Below are 20,125 nucleotides of genomic sequence, written 5' to 3'. Positions count from 1 at the left end.
CCAAACTTGACTAGTTTGAATCAAAAATTTAATTGATTGGTCTTTTATATTCAAATTTTCGATCTTATCAATATTTGCTTATCTCATGTTATATAAAGGTGCGTCCACATTGCTCGTGATCATGCTCGCGCTCTTGCTTCTGACTATGCTTGCGTTGCTTGCGCTCCTAATTGTAGTGTTTCTCAAGATATTTCGGCTCGCAAGCAACGGCATCCACATTGCACAGTGGTTCCCAGATAGGTCATTACTTAGAAATATTAATTTCAAAATGTTTGCATGAAACTGTTGCTAATACTTTTCTTATATTCCCCTGTAAACGATACCTAATAAATAACAAAATCAAGTAAGCCTAGTGTAGCGCTTTTTTTATTTGAAATGTCACATTTTTTGCTACTGGTATCAAGCTGACATTAACAGTTTTCAGATAACGCCAATTAATTACTTATTTTATTAAAATTGATAAAAGCTGTTGCCTTTTCTGTAATAGACGTTCGAAAAGAAGGTAAAAAGAACTGTTTTTTCTTTTTTGCACTTAATTAAACCCAAATAATATTAGTTTATGGCATTTTATTTGAAAGTAACAAAAATAGTATTTTTAAATTTTTGCTTGTCATTCTTTAAGACTTTTAACTACTTTTTCTTTCAAATCCTCTTAAACGGCATGAAAATACTTGTTGCTTAAAGTATATTGCATATAAATTAATTGCCACTGGCTGCCGCGAATTGCCGCCGGATCTTATACCGGGTGGTTAAAGATTGACTTTTTGTCTTAAAATAAAATTAACTTATTTTTTCCTCTTCGTGTCAACTTATTTCGTGGACACACTGTATATCAATTCACAATAAAATTGTATTTATAAAATGAAACAACTGTCTCTTTTATTTTTTCAACATTTAAAATAAATTTGACCTCTTCAATATGAAAAAACATGTACATATGTGCAAACATAATCTGTATACCTTTCCGAATAGTTAGAACTTAAAAATGCAAATCACACGAATTGGACCCAATTTTTTTAATACATATTACATTAAGTTTTTTATATATATTTATTTAGCATTTGTTATCATTTTCAAAAATGGTGCAGTCAAGCTATATCTAGATATATAACAGTTATGACCGCGCAGCTAATTAAGAGGAACCACTGTGCATTGTAGCGCCGTACTTAAATTATTATTAATAGCGGGTGCTCATGCAACCACTATTGCAAAACGAAGGAGACAAAAAGAAAAAAAAGGCGGCGTTCGATGTTTAATATTTTCAAAAGTAGATTGCAGTACACTAGAAGTAATATTCTATGCGATTTGCAAATAGACGGAATATTTTTTAATAATAACTTTTGTCCGCTACTGATTGTAAAATACTTATTAACCTAGTTGGCCCCCGTATTGAAAGAGAAGATCCGGTTAAAAATGTTTGATCCTAATATTATGATTCCTTGCAACTGCAGACTCATATACCAGTTTGAGTTATTTATTCTATGTTTCAAGTATTACAAAAATAATTGCACGCGTCATTTTATTTATTAGTTAATTTGTAAAATTTGTGTTGAGGGTCCCACAAACCGTGGTAAGTCTCGTACCTACAATGTAATATACCTTATTACACTATTATCCGTCCACTCCATACTGTAGTAAATACCGAATCCTAATAATGAAACCATACTAAAAAACAACGCAAACAATTCGAGTGCCTCGAACTGCCGTAAAGTATACTCGTGCTGCTCCGAAATATCTCTTTGATGTACCGCGAGAACTGAACAGTCGAAACAAGCATTTCGTGTGATCGCAAGCTCGTGGAGCATCGCGACCTCCGCTAGCACCGCGCCGCGAACATCTCGCTCCGACTGCTTGTCATGTTTTTCGTGTTTCACGTGTTCGTTCGGCCTGCTCGCGAGCAATGTGGACGCACCTTAACAAGGATAATCCAAGACCGAAAGACAGTCAAAGCTATAGTGGATCTTCAACAGGGCATTGTAAACTGATTAGGCATCTAAAGCTAATGGGCTTGACAGATGAGGCCATTTGCTGATTCTGTCAATAAAACGAAGAAACGACAGAACACACTTTATGTCGGTGCGATAGCCTGGAAAATGCGCGGTTCTCTGCAATAGGCAATAATAGGCCCAAAATAGGCCATTGACAGAGTCTCCAAGTTGCTAAACCTTTTGAAAAGGATTGGACTGGGGAATGTAAACTTAGGATCAATAAAGGATAACAATAGATCTATAGATCGTTGTTGTCCATCAGGCATAGCGTTGTCTACTATTATTTTTTTAATCAACATATTTTAAGAAACAAAAATAAATTAATTATAATATTTATATAGTTATTATTTACAGCAACAAAACTCACCTCCTTAACGGCGTTTAAGAGACATACAGGCCCATTATTACCACTTTCTCGTTCTAATAAGGTTATCTGCAGTGCTTCTCAAAAAAATTGTGTATGTACTATGTGCGCATATTTGAAATTAAACTTCTTACTAACAGCTATTAAATTGAAGGATTTGAAGGATATATATTGTTTTATGAATGCTTTTTATAAACTTCAAAAAAATATAGTTAATATAAACCTTGTACTATTCTAGCTTTATAATTTTATCATTTATTTTTAATTTTTATTAAAAAAAACCATAATTCTCTACATCTATATCTCTGACTGCTACTAACCAACAATTTCTTTTGCGTGGTCTGTTTTTGTTTAAATGTTTTGTTCATTATTCATGTTGGGGATTTATTTTTAAATTAATGTTAATCGTTTCTTTTGCATAATTAAAATTGTTACTCAAATTTTACATAACCAAATTGTCACTCTAAATCTTTTTTAGACAGATGTCATTTGTCTTGTCATTATTCGAATTCTCAGAATGTTGATTTTTAAGAATTTTAATCAATCACAGTTGTTTATTTCTATCATTTACCGGATTAATAATACATAAATTACAGCTCAGTTACAAATAATTCATGATTTATAGTGATTTACAGTAATTTTATTAAATTATACGGATATTCTCGTTGACTATTGGTTTGAAATAAATATGACAGTGTCCTCCAATGAAAATGCGAGTTACTAACTCTAAATTCTAATTCTGAGCTAGCAAATTAGCTAGATGCTTTACCTAGACCGTTATTCAGAAGCTACAAACCTATCGATGAAAATATGCATGAAAATTTACTTCTTAGCACACAACCAGACCGTTGGTACCTTTGACTGGTACACATCAAGGTTGGTATATACAGTATCGAGTTTATTATGGTGATTTTCTTAGCCGCGAAGGGCACTGTGTGTCACTGTGAATTTTTACTCCCAACGCGCGTAAAGAAGTTTCACTTCAAAAAACTTGATGTCTTACCAGGTTGCCGATTTTTTTTACGATAGTATTTAGGATGAATTTAGGAATATGGTTTTGCGAATCATAAATTTTTCGTCATTAACTTTTACCGTCTACTTTTTCAATCTTAAATATTTTTTAAAGACGAGCTTGGATATTACGAAACTCTGTTAATCTTTTAATGGCCTCCAAATAATTCTGGAATTTATATCAAGGCAGTTTTTATGGGCTAACTTTTCTGTGACCCGATAAAATTTTCTTTATGCACTGCTCAGCAGCAAATCCGAAAGCAGGAGTTACCCTAACGCATTTATTAAGCTTTATTAGCTTTTTCCCTTGTTTTATTAAACAGGTGTTTTATTTCAATTTTATGGGATTAAGGGCGCGTAAGCATTAATACAGCGTAAAGTCTGTGGTAAGGCCTAAGAAACCTGACAGATAAAATTGAAAAAATAAACATGGCTCAAGCATATTTAGTAGCAACGTTTTAAGATTTTCTACAGAAAAAAGTTATAAACATTAATCTGAATCAATTTATATTAATTTATAACGTATGATCGAAAAAAAACGCTTCAGAGGTAGGTGGGGAACGATAATCCGTAATAGAAGGCATTCATATCTTATAATGATTACATGTTGATATTACGATAATCATATTTGATTATCACTCTTTTTCTAAAGCTATACAGTTTTTCAATAATCAATGATTCAATTTTTATATTAATATACAGGGTCCGACAATCGTGCGTCGGTCATCTGTAGCTCCTAGAATAAAAAAAACTATAGAAGTTTAAGGGCAAAGTATGTACTTGGATATATTTCATATCAATATTTTAACTTCAAAAGAGTGTGAGTGGATCGGAATATTTTTTTTTAAATGGAACATCCTGTATATTATTTCAGTTTTGGCTTCCCTTCAGATCACTTTATATAATTCTAAAACAGCCTCTGTTCCCCGAAATGTTTTACGAAATATTTCTGGAAATATTTTGTGAAACATTTCGCGAGACATTTCTGGAAATACTTTCAGAAATAAACTGAATACTTTTCTTGTGTTGCGGGAAATCTCGGCAGCAAATTCTGAAATAAAACAAAATTGACCGAGACACGCCCTTATTGATAAAATTACGGCGTCTCGTTCTGTTTCAAGAAGCGTTTCGATCAGTTTCCACAAAATTTTTATAACACGGACTTATATTTATCGTACTATTTCGAACTGTTTCACGAGACAAGTTTCATTAAAAAAAAAAGAAAAATTATTTTATATCATAGCCCTCTTCGTTCCTGAGCTACAGGGTCTTCTCGAAAATTTTGCAGAGAAGAATACAGTAGCGTAGTCCGTTATTTTACGAAAAGAATAGTTTTAAAGGTATGAACTAAAGTTATGTTTTTTTTTTTCAAATGGAACACCCTGTATATTTATAAATCATATGATCTGTTTTGCTGTGAGATTCTCAAAAATATATATCACTATATATTTATTTTCACTATTTACTGCAATATTTAAAATATATCATTTTCTTATTAGTATGCCGTGATAAATAACAAAAAAAATCAAAATGGTATTTACTAAAATAGTCATACACATATTAAAATGTTATTTGGGATTGATATATTTTACTTTTGAACTGTTACCACTGAATTTATGAATATATTTTTCTTTTTTTTTATAACGAAATTTGTTATAACGGGGTGGGTTTGCAAATATCGAAAACCTTGCATTATTAAAGCATTTTCAGGTGTTCGATATTGCTGTAGTTGCCATGATATATTTCGTATTTCAAAAATCCCCAAAATCAAAAATCGAGAACGGACAAATCCGGGAATCGGGGAGGCCATCATATGGGTTAATTGGTTCGAATTCATTGATTTGAAAAATAATAATTTAACAAAATTCTAATATTTTCAAAGTTGAGCCACCCTATAGAAGTAAAATTATTTTCCTGAAATGCATCCTAGTATATAGGTACTTTAGGTTTGCACTTAAACAAAAGTTTTTTATTCTACGAGCTACATATGCACGACGCACAATAATTCTAGGACCCTGTATAAGTGCGATTTTTGTTTTGGCGTTAAAAAAAGGATATAAGAAATAATTAAAAATATATAAGTGCCCAAGTAACAAATAATTTATGTAATAAAATATTGTTTCTGTATTTATTATTATTTTGTAAAATACACTGTTAACTAAAATCCTCTGATTTATTTTCAGACTTCATCTACCTCCTGGATTGCGAGAGGACGAGATAACAAGATATCCGCTCGTCGTCCAAGTCTACGGAGGACCAGGAAGTCAATTAGTCACCGAAAGATGGAAAATAGATTGGAACACGTATCTGACAGGTTCGATCCTTTGATAATGACATTACAATAACCGGACATTGCGTCGTTACGTGGCCCTTGTTTACTAAGTTATAATTTTTTACGTTATTATTAGATTTTACTCGTTTTAAAGTTATTTTTACCAATTAATTTTGCTTCAAACTTCTTATGATTCTAAACGACAAGATTTAATTTATTTTTGAAAAAAGTACAAAAGGACTTTTTTATAAAATTCCAGTACGTCAGACACCATATAATATAATAAGATACCGAATTCAGCAGTCAGTGGCCTTTTTACTTTTAAACAAATTTGGCTCGTCAACAAAAACTGAACGGCTTAGGGAAATATTCTAACTAAAGGGAGGATCCCTGACACTGACAGTTGGGTCTGTCACTTTAATTAATACGTAGATTGTATGATCTGTAATTTTTTTGAATGTCGTCTATCGAAATTTACCCTATAATCCCTATAACTCATTGGAACTCTTCCCGTTGTTAGAAGCCAGGAAAAAAAAACGCTTTAATAGACGTGTCTGTGATAAACAAGCAGACTATACTCGATATACTGTTCAATTTGCGAAGTTTGGTTTGGTCATCAACTTTCGTCATCATTTTCGGCGCCATATTGGTTTTCACGTATTTCTTGACTTGGTCCATGAGTTGTTTATATCTCTGGTTGTAAACTAACAATAACAAATTTAATAACAAAATATTAAACAATGACAAATTTATTGTAGCTTACCCGCAGTGTATACAATGAATAAATACGTCCTCTATTAATATGTTCATGGATCTTATAAGCAGGAATTCCAGGGGACAAACGAATATTGTGACTTGTTTTGCTGCTTTTTGTTCTTTATCTTTCACGATTCCTCTGGAACTTATTCTTTGCACAGTCGAGCATGACATTCCTAAAGCCTCCGATGCTCTCTATAAAACACGTGAATATTTTCGATTTAGTTAGAAAATATTAACTCGGTAGTTGTCCAATTACATCGTAAACAGCCGACACAGGTAAAAGGGTATTTTCCACCATCTTTTGCGAGTTTCAAATACTTGTTAACTTTTAATATGAGCCGTTATTCTTTTTCACTAAAACGGGACGGCATTTTAAACACAAATTAAATCACAAATAACTAAATAAACACAGAAAATCCCACAAAAATTTACGGGAAACTATCGGAGTCGTTAAAATTTAACGACAACGTTGACAGTCGGCGATATTCTTTTGTTCGATTTCGGTGGGTAATACAATAAATATGCTGTTTGCCTTTCTCTATTCATGCACATTAGAGAAGGAAGTACGATTCTTTATACGTAATGAAGGTGATCCGTATGTAAAACGAAAAAATTAATCGTATGATGTAAGAAATATAATGGACTTACGTTTTTGACACAAAATTTCCATTTCATGTGATAAACATGGATAAGAGAGAGAATGGCAATATATGACGAAAGACTCAAACTTCGCAAATTGAACAGTAGCTGAAATTAGCCATTTTGAATAATTTTTCACGGTTTTTCATTAATTGTTTCGTATTTTACTTCAAACGACTAATGTTGGGTTCATACTTCGAATATTAGTCTTAACATTACCCTTAACATTAACCCTAAGAAATTAACCTTATAAGAAAATATCAGTCATACTTCCCCTACTTGTTTCAAGAAAATTCTAGAAACTAATTTTTACATTAATAATTTCTAGAAAAATGTATTAACATTTATAAACCGTCAAATTCAACATGTCAAATATTATTTCGAAAATTCTCAACACCTCAAGTTTTGAGTATGCGCAAGTATATTTTTAATTTAGCATTAGCCCTAAGAATATAAAATATACTATATTTCTCTTAGGACCAGTTAGGACTAACGCTTCATTGTCATGCGTCCGTTATTCGTTGATACGTCCGACGGCGCCGGAGCTCTGATTGGTCAGCGTTTTCGAGTCACTTTTCATCCGTAAATTTTTTAGTCCAGCCTGTCAACGGAGAAAGATCGTATGATAACGGATGTTTTAATATTTTTAGACTAATTTAATCCAACCTTAATAAAAATATAATAGTACAAGTGCTAGCAACAACGGGAAAACAAGAATTTTACGAAAGCTGGTTCTTTAATATATCCATATATCCTTTGCTGTGCTCTCCAGTGCTCTCCTGTACCTGACAAAAGTACGGGAAATCTGGCGATGGGTAGACTACTGCGGTTCATTACTGCACATCACATCTGTACAGGGTATCCTATTTTCGTGTGTTTTATGGGATTTCTCGTTTATGTATATAGATGCAATTTTCACATTACTTTGCTACTTTTTTATGAAACTAAATATACATATTATATGTTTTAACTTCCTTAGTTCCTCAAATACAGGACGAATTTGTGATGCGCAGTATAGTTAACAGATGTTGAATATAGATATGATGCGCAGCAGTGAACGCAATGTCAACCGGCAGCCAGACGGTCCACATCATGATACAATAAGGGTTTGGTCCACACTCTGTTCAGGAGAACATAACAAAAGATATATTAAAAAACCAGGGGTGGAGCTCTGTAACTGAATAGCGATTAGTAGCGATGAAGAATACTGTCCTTGACCGTAGCCTTGTTCCACCCCAGCTTTCTTAAAATTCTGTCTCGAAAACGTTGCTAGCTCTTAGACTATAAGTAAAACAGCAAAATCGTTATGGAAATGAAAATATAAAATGACACCAATCATAATGTATATAATATCCGATGAAAGGAGGTATGAACCAACGAAGTCTTTAAATTCAACCAATAAAATTAATATCGTCGTATCGTCGAATAACGGATACATGAAAATCAAGCTTAAGGGTGCGTTTATGTTGGAGCGGCGATAAACGATAACAGCGATAGTAGCGAAGCAAAGAATATTATTATATTAATTTATATGTAGGTGTTTATATTGGAGCAACGCGTCGAGACACGCTTGGCAGTTGAGCAACGATAAGAGCAGCGCTAATTCACTGCTTTTATCATTTATCGCAGCTCCAACATAAACGTACCCTAAGGCTAATGTTAAGTTCGATACGTTGAAAGCAGGAACGCTAGATCTCGTTCGGTAAAGTTGATTCATATTCATGGGATTAGAACTTATGTTAGTTTTAGAGTTTAGGATCGGAAGCATGAACCCAACATAAGACTGTGAGATAAGATATATTAACACAAATGATTTTTTTAATAAATTCTATTTAACTATTAAATCAAAAATAATTGTTTACGTTCTACTAAAATTTGACTGATTTATATGAACAACTACAAGGAAAAACTAAAACTTAAGGCAGTTTCAATATAATCATAACAAAATTATATAAGAATTCTTGCCATTTAACTGCTGATATAGAAATTTAATTCTACGCTGTGTTTGTTATAATGTGGACCAACCTGCTCTCACTACCGTTTTCGGAGCCCTACTCCATCATCAGGTGAGCTTGGGTCGATTCCACAAAATGACAAACACAGCGCGGAGTAGTTAATTCCGACTTGTCGGAAAGTATCGGTTAGATATTAAATCCCAAACGGGAGATAGCGGCCTGCGTGCAATGGTAGTACTTACGTACCATCGAGGCGCAACTATCGATAGTAAAGATGTTACCACCCTTTACTATCTAACCGAATATCTAACCGATACTTTCCGACAAGTCGGAATTAACTACTCTGCGCTGTGTTTGTCATTTTGTGGAATCGACCCAAGCTCACCTGATGATGGAGTAGGGATCCGAAACCGGTAGTGAGAGCAGGTTGATCCACATTATGGCAAACACAGCGTGGAATTAAATTTCTATATCAGCCGTTAAATGGCAAGAATTCTTATATAATTTTATTATATACCTATACTGCAAGAAATTTGTTTTCCATTTTATAATATTATAACTATACTAGTATTGTCAACAATGCTATTAAATTTTCCATATCTTGCTATAAAACATAATTTTTAATTTGGTATACCTTTAATTTTATATATTCATAATGAAATGAAATATATTTCGATATAACGTTTGGCAACCACGCAACTGAAGTGCAAGCGACATCTGTGCAAGAGAAGCAAAACCTCCCAAAAAAGTGAGAAAAGAAATCTAAAAATTTCAGATTATTCAAATGTCACTCCAATATTATTCCAAATTGGAGTGAAATTAGGGTGACAATTTTTAACACGTAAGGAGCCATCTGGATTATGTGTTATCTGTGCTAATAGTGTAGTTGTTGAAATATAGAAGATAGAGGTAATATAGATTAATTTCAATACATAATGGGGAATATATCCTTGGAGGAACAACTCACTAGACATTGCAACAAGAAATTATTTGCTGCAATTTTATATTTTCCTAAGTGATAAATTTACGCCAAGAGATAGTTTCCTAACTTAGCTTCCTCACAATTTTAATATGTTTTGGAAAGACTTGAAAAATTATTTCGTTATTAACCATAAATGGTCAGCCAATAAATAAATTTCGGTAACAAAATTAAATATGATAAAAATTTAAATTGTTATCAATTTGTCAATTTATAAATAATCTGCCTTCAACAACATCACACTATTTTTGAAATATATTAATTTAGTTACAATAAACAGATGTCACCTTTTTTGTCAAAGAGTTCTAAAAAGATGATATAAAAGGGTAATACTAAAAAAAATAGTGATAAAAAATTTAACTGTAATTATTAATTATAAAAATGGTATTAAAAAAATATCATTTGGTTTTCGTAATAATGAATGGCCGGCTTTATTTTCTTTTCCGAATCAATTTTAAGATAAAGTTATTTTTATAGTCGGAGATGATTGAATCGAGCGCACTGGACCATTAAGTGGAGCGCAACAAATTAAAATTTCTTCGAATTTTAAACAAAATAAATATTTTACAAGTCTCCGGTAGCCGTGATCGTCTAGTGGTTAGGACCCTACGTTGTGGCCGTAGTAACCCAGGTTCGAATCCTGGTCACGGCAGTGTCAAACACTGTCACGGTGGAGACATATTTTTTTATTTAAAATACATTGAGTATTGATTACCTTTATTTTTAGCTTTTTGTTTTTGCAATATTTTTTAAAGTTGTTTGCTAAACTTTTATAATTTTTTTATACTAGGTGTATTTTTTGTAAAGACTACACAAGATTTCAAATTTCATAAAGAAGTCAAATTTTTGCAGGCCGGGCCACCATGCTGACCCACCACCACCCCCACACAAGGCTATTCAACCTTTTCCAATATGGCGGAGATAGAAGTGCTTTATTTGACGCGTATTTTAAAACCTGTTTCATTTCCAAATAGACATTTTTCACACAAATGTCGTGTTAGATTACGTAATATTTCACTAATTTTTTAATATACAGGGAGTCTAAAGTTCTCCACATAAGTATGGAATTTTTTGTATTATTACTTTTATGAAAACATCAGTTAGTGTATATGTATAAATATCTTTTTATAAAAAGGTCTCCTTTCTCATAAAATAGGTAGTGTTAAAATATTCAAACTTGAGGTAGTATATATAGGGTGTTCAGAATCATCGAAAAAAGAAATAACCAGAAATATATGACAGAAAATAGCAATATAAACTAAATATTCAATTGCAAACACATACCAACCATAGTTTAGAATTTACTGAACGTTTGATAAATATATACTATTATGGACAGTATAGGAAGTTACTTGTCTTAGTAAAAGCCATGGTAAATGCTCTTGGAATTATAAACTACACTGACTTGGGCCAAAAAATATGGAATATTTTTTCTATTACACAAATGGGAATTAATTACACAAATGGGAATTAATTACACAAGTGAGAATAAATTTAAACTATAATAGGTGAGGATAAATAAAAAATATAATATATGTTTCAAGATTTTATATAGAAAAAAAACTAAATACCTTTTTGGGGGTTCGTAAGTAAAACTTACGCTTAGCTTAGTTTTCTTTACTCTTTCTCTTTACATAGGACATTCTTATCTCTTTGTGGTAAAGACGTCATTCCTTTTTTTTTGCATAATTCTTCAATAAAATATTGGATATTCTGAACAAAATGGATTTAATAATAAATTTTGACGTAGGTGAGGGGCAATTGTGACCTAAAAAAAGACTTACATCCAGGCCATTTATATTTTCAAATGTCAATGTTGTCAATATTTTTCTATGATCTTTTTGATGTAAGAAGCTTGATTCTGCTTCCAATATTTTACTTATAGTGAGTAGCAGTAGCCATAACTACATCCTCACTAGGGTAACAGAGGCTTTGGCCTTTGGCTTTTTGAGGCATATTTAATGCACTTCTTACCCGAGAACTACTAGTAGGAGTGAAATTATCTCTTTTAATAGCTGTCAACCATTTTTTACGAAGCTCGTCATTTTTGGAGAATATAAAAGCAGAAACATTGGGACCCCCTCCATAATTCCCGTGACAATTTGGAACAGAGCACGTAAAAGGCATGCTACAATAAAATATGAATACCTACCCTTTAATACCTATCTTTTGATTATTGTAAGTAACCAATATAAAGTACTATGCAGACTGGCGGCGAAGGCTTTTTAGTCATTTAGGTGTAACATCTTGATAAATACTTCTAGTTCTTACCTTAAAATAATTAATAATAGAGGAGTACGACAAGCACAAAAGTTAGAAGTTCCCTATGTGGAATGTCTGGTTTGGATTTTTATTACACTGTTATTTTATCACAATTTTCTGATCACACCATGCATTCAACACTGAGAACTAAACAAACGTGTTGCAGAAGCACAACAAACTAGAGATAATTAATTATTACCGGCTTTTCAGGTTAAAGGTAAACAGTTTAATAATGCGCTGCCTTCGCCGCCATATTTGCCTTGCCTATATCATGTTGATTGCCCTTGAGTTGAGGTGGTGCTGGTCAAATCAAATCGCAATGTTGCCAGTTGTTGGCTGGCGCACGAGCACGGTTCTGCAATGTGATTCGGCGTATTTTTCATACGTCATCAATTGGCACTTTAAAATTATTTCAAATTAAAGCAATTTTGAGGGCCTATAAAAAAATATTCAATGTCATGGAACTATTTTTTTGGATAAATATACTGAAAATAGTCTTCTATTTCAGATTTTGTCCTTGAATTGGGTATTTTATTTTTTGTGAAAGAGCCCATTAAACTAGTATTCGTAAGAATGTAGTGGCATTATGTTACTTCATTTATGGTTTTCGGTCCATTCTTGGACCTACCAAATTGGATATTCCATTGAGATTTAGTTATAAGGTCCGACGTCCGACCGAACCTGGATTTTTAATCTCAGCTGAGACCGAGATCGAGACAAGATGCAATATTTATTCAATAGTTTATTATATGAAAAAATCTGATAATATTGTAATAAAAACTTTATTTTCATGCAGAAACGGTTTTATTGGGATTTAATACTATAAAATTACTAATACTAATAAAATTACTTTTTTAGTCTATGTTATAGGCTAAAAATGTAATTTTTCAGCGTTGCGTCCTTTCAAATTAGGCAGTGTTTCATAATATTCTTTCTAAATATGTAGTTGTTTCCTAGTGACGCTTGTTGATGGTGCAGACAGAAATGTATAAGCCGGAGGTTTGATTCTGTTAAATTTATCACTTATATTACCAAGGCACTAACATCTAACATTTCGTTCATTGTCTATGCATAAAAATACGAAGGCGATTCTTCAGCCGTCCGGGAAATCCCCTTCGTGATTCGATCAGATCATATATAGATCAGATAAGATCCATTCTTTTTTTCGACTTACGACGAGTATTACATTTATCCGGGCATCGATAGGTGGATTTCGATTTTTTTGCTAGTGTTACATATTTATTAGTTTATTTCCATTTTGTGTATGTTAATTCTAAATTTGTTATTTTTATAAATTGATTATCTTGTAATTCTTTTTGGGAAAATGTTGTCTACTCGTACTTCTTTTACTTATATAAAATAAAAAAATATACCTATATACATTTACCATACTATTCAGAGATTTGATAAATTCTGTTTCTTCTTTTATAACACATTTTTCATCTTTTTCAGAAGTACTTCTTTTTTGCTTTAAAGCTCTTGTAATTCGCTAAACCTTTTCATCTAGAGAATTTGCGGGATATTACGATTTACGATATAGTATTACTGGAAAAGAAATTTTTCATATATCACGTCTTATTTTCAGCGTCAGCTTCCTCTCCTGAAACCGTCAAATCTCACACTCGTTTACAAAAGGGTTTTTCCGCTCCAGTTACAAAACGCTCATTTATTACAGGTATAATGACGTAGGTACATAAATGCAGAATTTTTATTCAGAAATGGTGCTTTAAAGATTTTCTGGTTTTAATATGGAGTTTTTATAGTATACGTAGGTATTTTTATTAAAAATATATTTTCCGTAAAATTTTACGAGTTACGAGTAATTGGGAACTCGTATTTTTCCATTGACCTGACTTTTATATTGTGACTATAATATCTAGTATGTCCAACGCCAAGATCCTTGACAGTGATAGATATGTCTGTCATTTTATTTTGAATGTAGTTTATTTTATTTTACAAAGATATTTAAAATTTGAGTGACAAGTGATTACTTCAAAATATTGTGAAAAAAACTGTATAAAATTGAAAAAATCTAATCGAGGTATTTTATTAAAAACAATTACAGTATGTGTTAATACAAAACAAGCAAGGGTATATTTAAAAAAAACAACACATTTCTACATGTATCAATATAACTTTGTTATAACTAACAGTTTTAGAATAATTATACAAGTTTTCGTGTATTCGCTATATAAACCAGTGTACAAAGTATTACAACGCTTTCAGATGGAGCGGACCGTCCGTGCGGACCGTCCGTGACTTCGAGTAAGAACCATGAATTTATATGCACAACATCCGGACGGAGCATACGAGACCCATGTGAAATTGTTCATATAAACTCATGGTACTTGCTCGAAGTCGCGGACGGTCCGCTCCATCTGAAAGCGCTGTTATCCGATGGTGTCAGCAGCAGCGGAAAATGCCACCAAGCCTATAATAATAATAATATACCGGGTGCGTCTCAAAAGTGGCTCAGCCCTATAACTTTTTATTATTTCAGATAAAAAAAACAGATTTGGTATATTAGTACATGACATAAATTTATGATTGATTCAACGCATTCAATTGTTTTCGGTCACTTTCTGTTTCCCGGAAATGACTACAACTTTTGATTTTTAAATTGCACCCTTGGTATTTTTTACTTTATTCCCTAGAAAATAACACTGAATACAATAACATATCATATTATGTCAACTTTTGACATTCTCGCTTAAAAAAATTGTTTTTTAAATTTCAATCTAGAGTACCATGGCTGTGTCTTTGGTGTGTCTTTCTTCTATCTATAACATTAACTGAACAGAGCTTGCGATGCTGGAAAGTTTCATCTCACTGGTGTGGTTGGAAATTCATCAAATTATTTCTTAAAAAAAATCATTATCTATTTGGCTTTTTAATCCCGTCTACTACATTACATGTCCTTTATCACCTAAGTGGTAAAAAATTGTTTGGAAAAAGTCGCGTGGCTTCTATTAACATGTTTTATCAACACGGAAATATAGACAATAAACAATATACAAAACAGAACAACATACATACATATTGACAAGAGAATCGCAGTGTATTTTTATTAGTAACATAAATTATAGATATTATTTCTGACTCGGGAAAAAACTAAATCAACTTCAACTAGTACCTCTAAAACAATTATGGTTTTTCTAAAAAAAATACTGGGCATCATAGGCCAAAAGTAATCACGTCACGCTGATACTAGGAATAAAAAATAACAACGACAAATCAACTAACAAAATAATATCATCCGAGCAGTATTTATTTAGTATCAACATAGCAACTCAATCTTTCCCTAGGAAATGTAAATGTAGTAGATTTGAAATTCATTACCTCAGCTTACCTTGAGCAAAGGTGTTTCTGTTCTTCATTCTTTATCCTTATTTTTTGCTCAGTTTTATGAAACAAATATGCCACCTAAAAATACTGAAAAAATTAGTTTCTATCAGTCTTTTTTTTAATAATATAATATAACAGTAAAAATATTTTTAAATGCTACATTAATTAATCAATATCCTTTATCGTGGTCCATCGTACTTGGCTTCAAGATTCAAATTAATACAAACACATGACTCATAATATCATGACTCATAATCATCGGGTCCAGAGAGGGTGGCTAGGGTGGTTAATGATATCCTTCGCATCGCATTTGGCCTTTTGGAATTTTGGACATCATATCCAGTGTCCTATATATTTAGTTCCTCTTGTGCAAAAGATATCTTGCCGGGGTATAAAATTATCACCAGTTTCTTGACTACTAAGGTCAATTTTTCTGTCAAAATTATGAAACTGTAGGTTTCTTAAAGGATTGATCCAGGGGTATATTCTATTCTATATTCTATATTGAATTCGTAGTTTCTTGTGTCGGAGGTATATATTTCTACGTCGGACGGACAAAATGCTCTTTATTTGAGGAGCACTTTTCATATTAGAAACAGGAAGGATTCCCAATTTTTAGCACGAATTTTTAATCAAAGAGCCTAGGAAAAATAGATTTGATCGTCTAATGGTTTTCGTGTCTTGTCCTGGCCGATTAAAAGATGCCCAAAACGTATTTTTATTACTATCTCAATTTTTTCAAATGATGGCTCATTAGCATATTTGATATTACACACCTGATATTTCTCTAGTAAAATTGTCATTACATTCATGGCCACTCTAAATTAAAATATAAAATGATATTTTTTTAATTGAAAATGTTAAAAGTTGATACATTCTATCTCATTCTATTCAAAATCTATCAAATTCAGTCATTTTCTATCAAATTTTTATCTACCATTTTTTAAATAATAAAGATTTTAAATAATAACTAATTGTTATTATCAATCTAACTTTTGTTGTTGATTTCCTTTTTATTAATTAGTTTACATTAGACTTCATGAATAATAAATCTTAAAACTTTGACAAGACATTTTAAGCGCTGACCCAACAGTTCGCCAAACAAAGCGAATGAAAATGTAATTAATTCCTGTTGGTTATTTTGGGGATAGATCAAGCCGAGTGTACTATAAAATGTATCAAAACAATTTCGCAACTCCTACATTTTAACGAACGTTCGGGATGGAGATTTCTGTTTGGAGATAACGTTTAATTTGTTCTAAATAGCCCGTCGACATGGTTATTAATTAGCTTTATAAACTAGGCTTATTTACTTACTAGAAAATTTAGGCCATTTAATTTAGTTAAAGGAGGACCGGAAAATCAATCTAAATAAATAAAACAAAGAGGGGTCAGTTATACCATTTCCATTTATAACTCAAGAATGGCAACTCAAGAATGGCTGGATCGAATTTAATGATTATTAAAAATATCAGAAAATTTTACGGAAAAAAACAATTGTACACAAAAGTATTTTTTAAATAAATGATGTTTGAAACTCTATCATCTTCTCTAAAAAAAAGTAGTACCGAGGGGGAAATGAATGTCAAAATGTGTACACTGAAATTCCCCGTTCGGGAAAAATTCCTCGAAATTCCCCTAATAACCTTCGAAATGCCTAGCTGAATTTCGTTCGTATCGTGACGTTATAGGTGATTAAGCTGTCTGTATTCTGTATTAACAAAAATAATTTTAATTTAAGCCTTATAATTAACCCTCCGGAGGTCAATAACAAATAAAGCCTTCCCCTAGGAGGTGCAAGACCTTGTCGTTGGTGGGAAAGCTCCTTTGTCAGGTGCTGGAGGAATCTCCTCTAGCACTTTCGGTCGGTCTAAGAAGCATCCCATTGTCTTGTTCCTGGCTGTAGTGTCATGGGCAAGGAATTGGGCCAAACCAAACCAAGACATATAACGAAGCCGGACGGGGCTACCCCTGTCCGTCATACCAGGCACCCTCTACTGACTGTGGTTATGTCTCGTGGGTAGAGGGTGTGTGGGGGGTCTTGGCTTAACCGCCTGGACCAAGAGGAGACAACCTCACCAAAAACCTAAATTCTACGATGGCGGGACCAGGTCAATAGGCTAGGACCAGGTCAATAGGCGGGACCAGGTCAATAGACCAGGTCGCGTGGCTAAATAGAGGACTAGCCATTACTGACCTCAACCTTGGGGCATCAGGGGGCACCCCATTGTATTTACGCCTTACTTCTGCATGCGGGGCTCTGTAGAAGTGGACCGACTATCCCTAGCGACTCGTGGAAACACTATGAGATCTAGTATTAAAAACACCACAGATGAAGCTGTCGGGAAGCCCCCTAGTGATACTGGGAACATTACAAATGAAAGTTCTAAGGGACCAAATCCAAAGGAAACTATATTAGGGGCGGCTGACATTTGCTTGGGATCATCCTCCACAAGTGGCACACAAGCTACCGCCTTCTCCAGCAAGGGTCGGGAACCTACCTCTAGACCCAATAAGCGACAAAGCTACCGTTTCGTCTACCCGGCTTGGGTCAACCAGGTATGCTAGACGATCCTCTGAGAGTAGGTCTTAGCGGAGCAGAAGCACGGAGATACCTCCGACTGCTCCACGAATAACTTGCTCCAGAAATAAAAATCTAAAAAATAAAAATCCAGAAAACCAAGAAACAACCTAACTCATCTCCATCAAAGGGCAAAAGAGGGAGCGAGAACCTATCACCTCTTCTCCGGCAGGAAGAGAAAAAAGCCAGGATGAAAAGCCGTCCAACACCGGGAGGCAAGCAGGGGCGTATCATCAGCTTTGCCGCTATTGCTGGAATATGAAAATAGTGGTGCTGCCAGAGGATTTCCCAGAGGTTGCTCTGACCACTGACCAGCAAACGTCTCTAGAAGAGGCCATACTGGACGAAGTAGTGGCGATCGGATCGCCACACAACGATCTACAAAATGTGGGTCAGCTGCGTTTTGCGGGGATACACTTTCGGGTGGGCATGATCCTCATAGATTGTGTATCTCAAGAATCGGCCAATTGGTTGGTGGAAATCGCACCTAAGCTTAAAAATTGGAAAGGGCCGGAACTGGTTGCAGTGAAGCGAGAAAACATCCCTAAAGGAGCGGCCATAACGGTCTTTCTGCCGAGGAGCAAGGGAAAAGACACCACCTACCTGATAAGCCTTATCCAAGGTCAGAACTTCAATGTAAGGACATCGAGTTGGCGAGTCATCAACTCGATGGAGGACATGACCCTCCTCAGGTCAGGTCCTCACAATAGGAATTGACCTCAAATCCAAGGAGGCAATAGAGAAAGAGGGACATATTTTCTGTTATAGATACGGGACAACACCGGTATCAGGTCTAAGGAGAGACCAAGTTAAAAAGGTGGAGAAAATGGAGACAGATCCTCCAGCCTCCACCATGAATTCCTCAGCCGAAGGCAAGCTCCTCGACTGTGAAGAGTGGCAAAAAGGACCATATTCGGAGGGCCAAACTCCAACCGTGGAAGAGTGTGTACCCTTGGAGGAAGAACTGTTGTCAGAGGAGGATGGGAAATACCCTGTCCCCTCTACAACGGGGGTGTGATGGGTTATAGATTGTGTGATGACTCAAGGAAGGTGGGCACAATAGATCTTTAAGGTCGCAGTGATTAACCCCCCTCTTACACATTCTACATTCTCTACAACAAATAAAGCGCGACCTCCGAAAGGTTAAATTTATAACGGAACAAACTAAAAAAATCTTTCACACAATTTAAGCAATAACATCAAAAAATGTTTTTGTTATAGCACTTTAACAAATTAAAAGCAAAACTAAACAATAAAAAAATAAAAGATGGTCTTTGCTAACAAAAATAATAAAATTCTTAAATATAATAGTTCAGTATCTGAATATTGAATATACAGGCTGTTGTATTTAAAAATAAAGACAAGAGTATATCAAAACACTTAAAAAGAGGCTTGTTCACTGCCTAGCATTCCCTATAATAATGTATGGCTCCGATTCCTGAACGATGTGGCAGTCAGAAATGAAAAAAATTATGCAACTGAGTTGTACTGCTGGCGAGGAATACTCAGAACTCCCTGGACTGCCCGACAAATCAATGACTCCATAATCCAAGATCTGAACATCATAGAACGTTTCTCAACTTCTATACAGTCACGTATACTTAAATCGGCCACTTTCGGTCACGTTAGGAGGAGGAATACTGATTGTATGGAAAGGCTCATTATACAGAGCAAAAGTCCAGGAAAAAGATCAAGAGGCCGCTTGCCCTCCCGATGGATAGACCAGCTATCAAAGCTCAACCACAAGTCACTGCATGCGCTGGTACATGAAGCACAACACAGAGAATTATGGAGACAAATTACACACATCACTTGACCACTATATTCCTCTTTCCTACAAGAGGAATGTAAAGACAGAAAGAGGGAGATATCATAATTCGTTATATTTTAAAGAAATATTAAGTATGAACGAGAGTATAATATTTACAATATGATAGTTGCTATCTTCCGGGTATCCATGAATGATTGGA

General features: G+C 33.9%; 1 protein-coding gene and 1 non-coding gene across 2 annotated transcripts in view; both read left to right on the top strand.

The window, feature by feature from the left end:
- The window catches only part of LOC115889082 (inactive dipeptidyl peptidase 10), a 259,451-nt gene that overhangs the window by 232,123 nt on the left and 7,203 nt on the right, over nucleotides 1-20,125 (top strand). The window contains exons 14-15 of the mRNA XM_030908996.1: nucleotides 5,547-5,677; nucleotides 13,815-13,914. Coding sequence (XP_030764856.1) covers nucleotides 5,547-5,677; nucleotides 13,815-13,914 — 231 coding nt within the window. The remainder of the gene's footprint in view (nucleotides 1-5,546; nucleotides 5,678-13,814; nucleotides 13,915-20,125) is intronic.
- On the top strand, nucleotides 10,548-10,619 carry Trnah-gug. The gene has a single exon. It is a non-coding gene; the product is annotated as a tRNA-His (tRNA).

The sequence above is a fragment of the Sitophilus oryzae genome, unplaced genomic scaffold (genome assembly GCF_002938485.1).
Source record: "Sitophilus oryzae breed Bouriz unplaced genomic scaffold, Soryzae_2.0 scaffold_810_pilon_pilon, whole genome shotgun sequence".
NCBI classification, from domain to species: domain Eukaryota; kingdom Metazoa; phylum Arthropoda; class Insecta; order Coleoptera; family Curculionidae; genus Sitophilus; species Sitophilus oryzae.
Note: the sequence above shows the minus strand (reverse complement) of the source record. Positions and strands in the feature narration are given on the sequence as shown.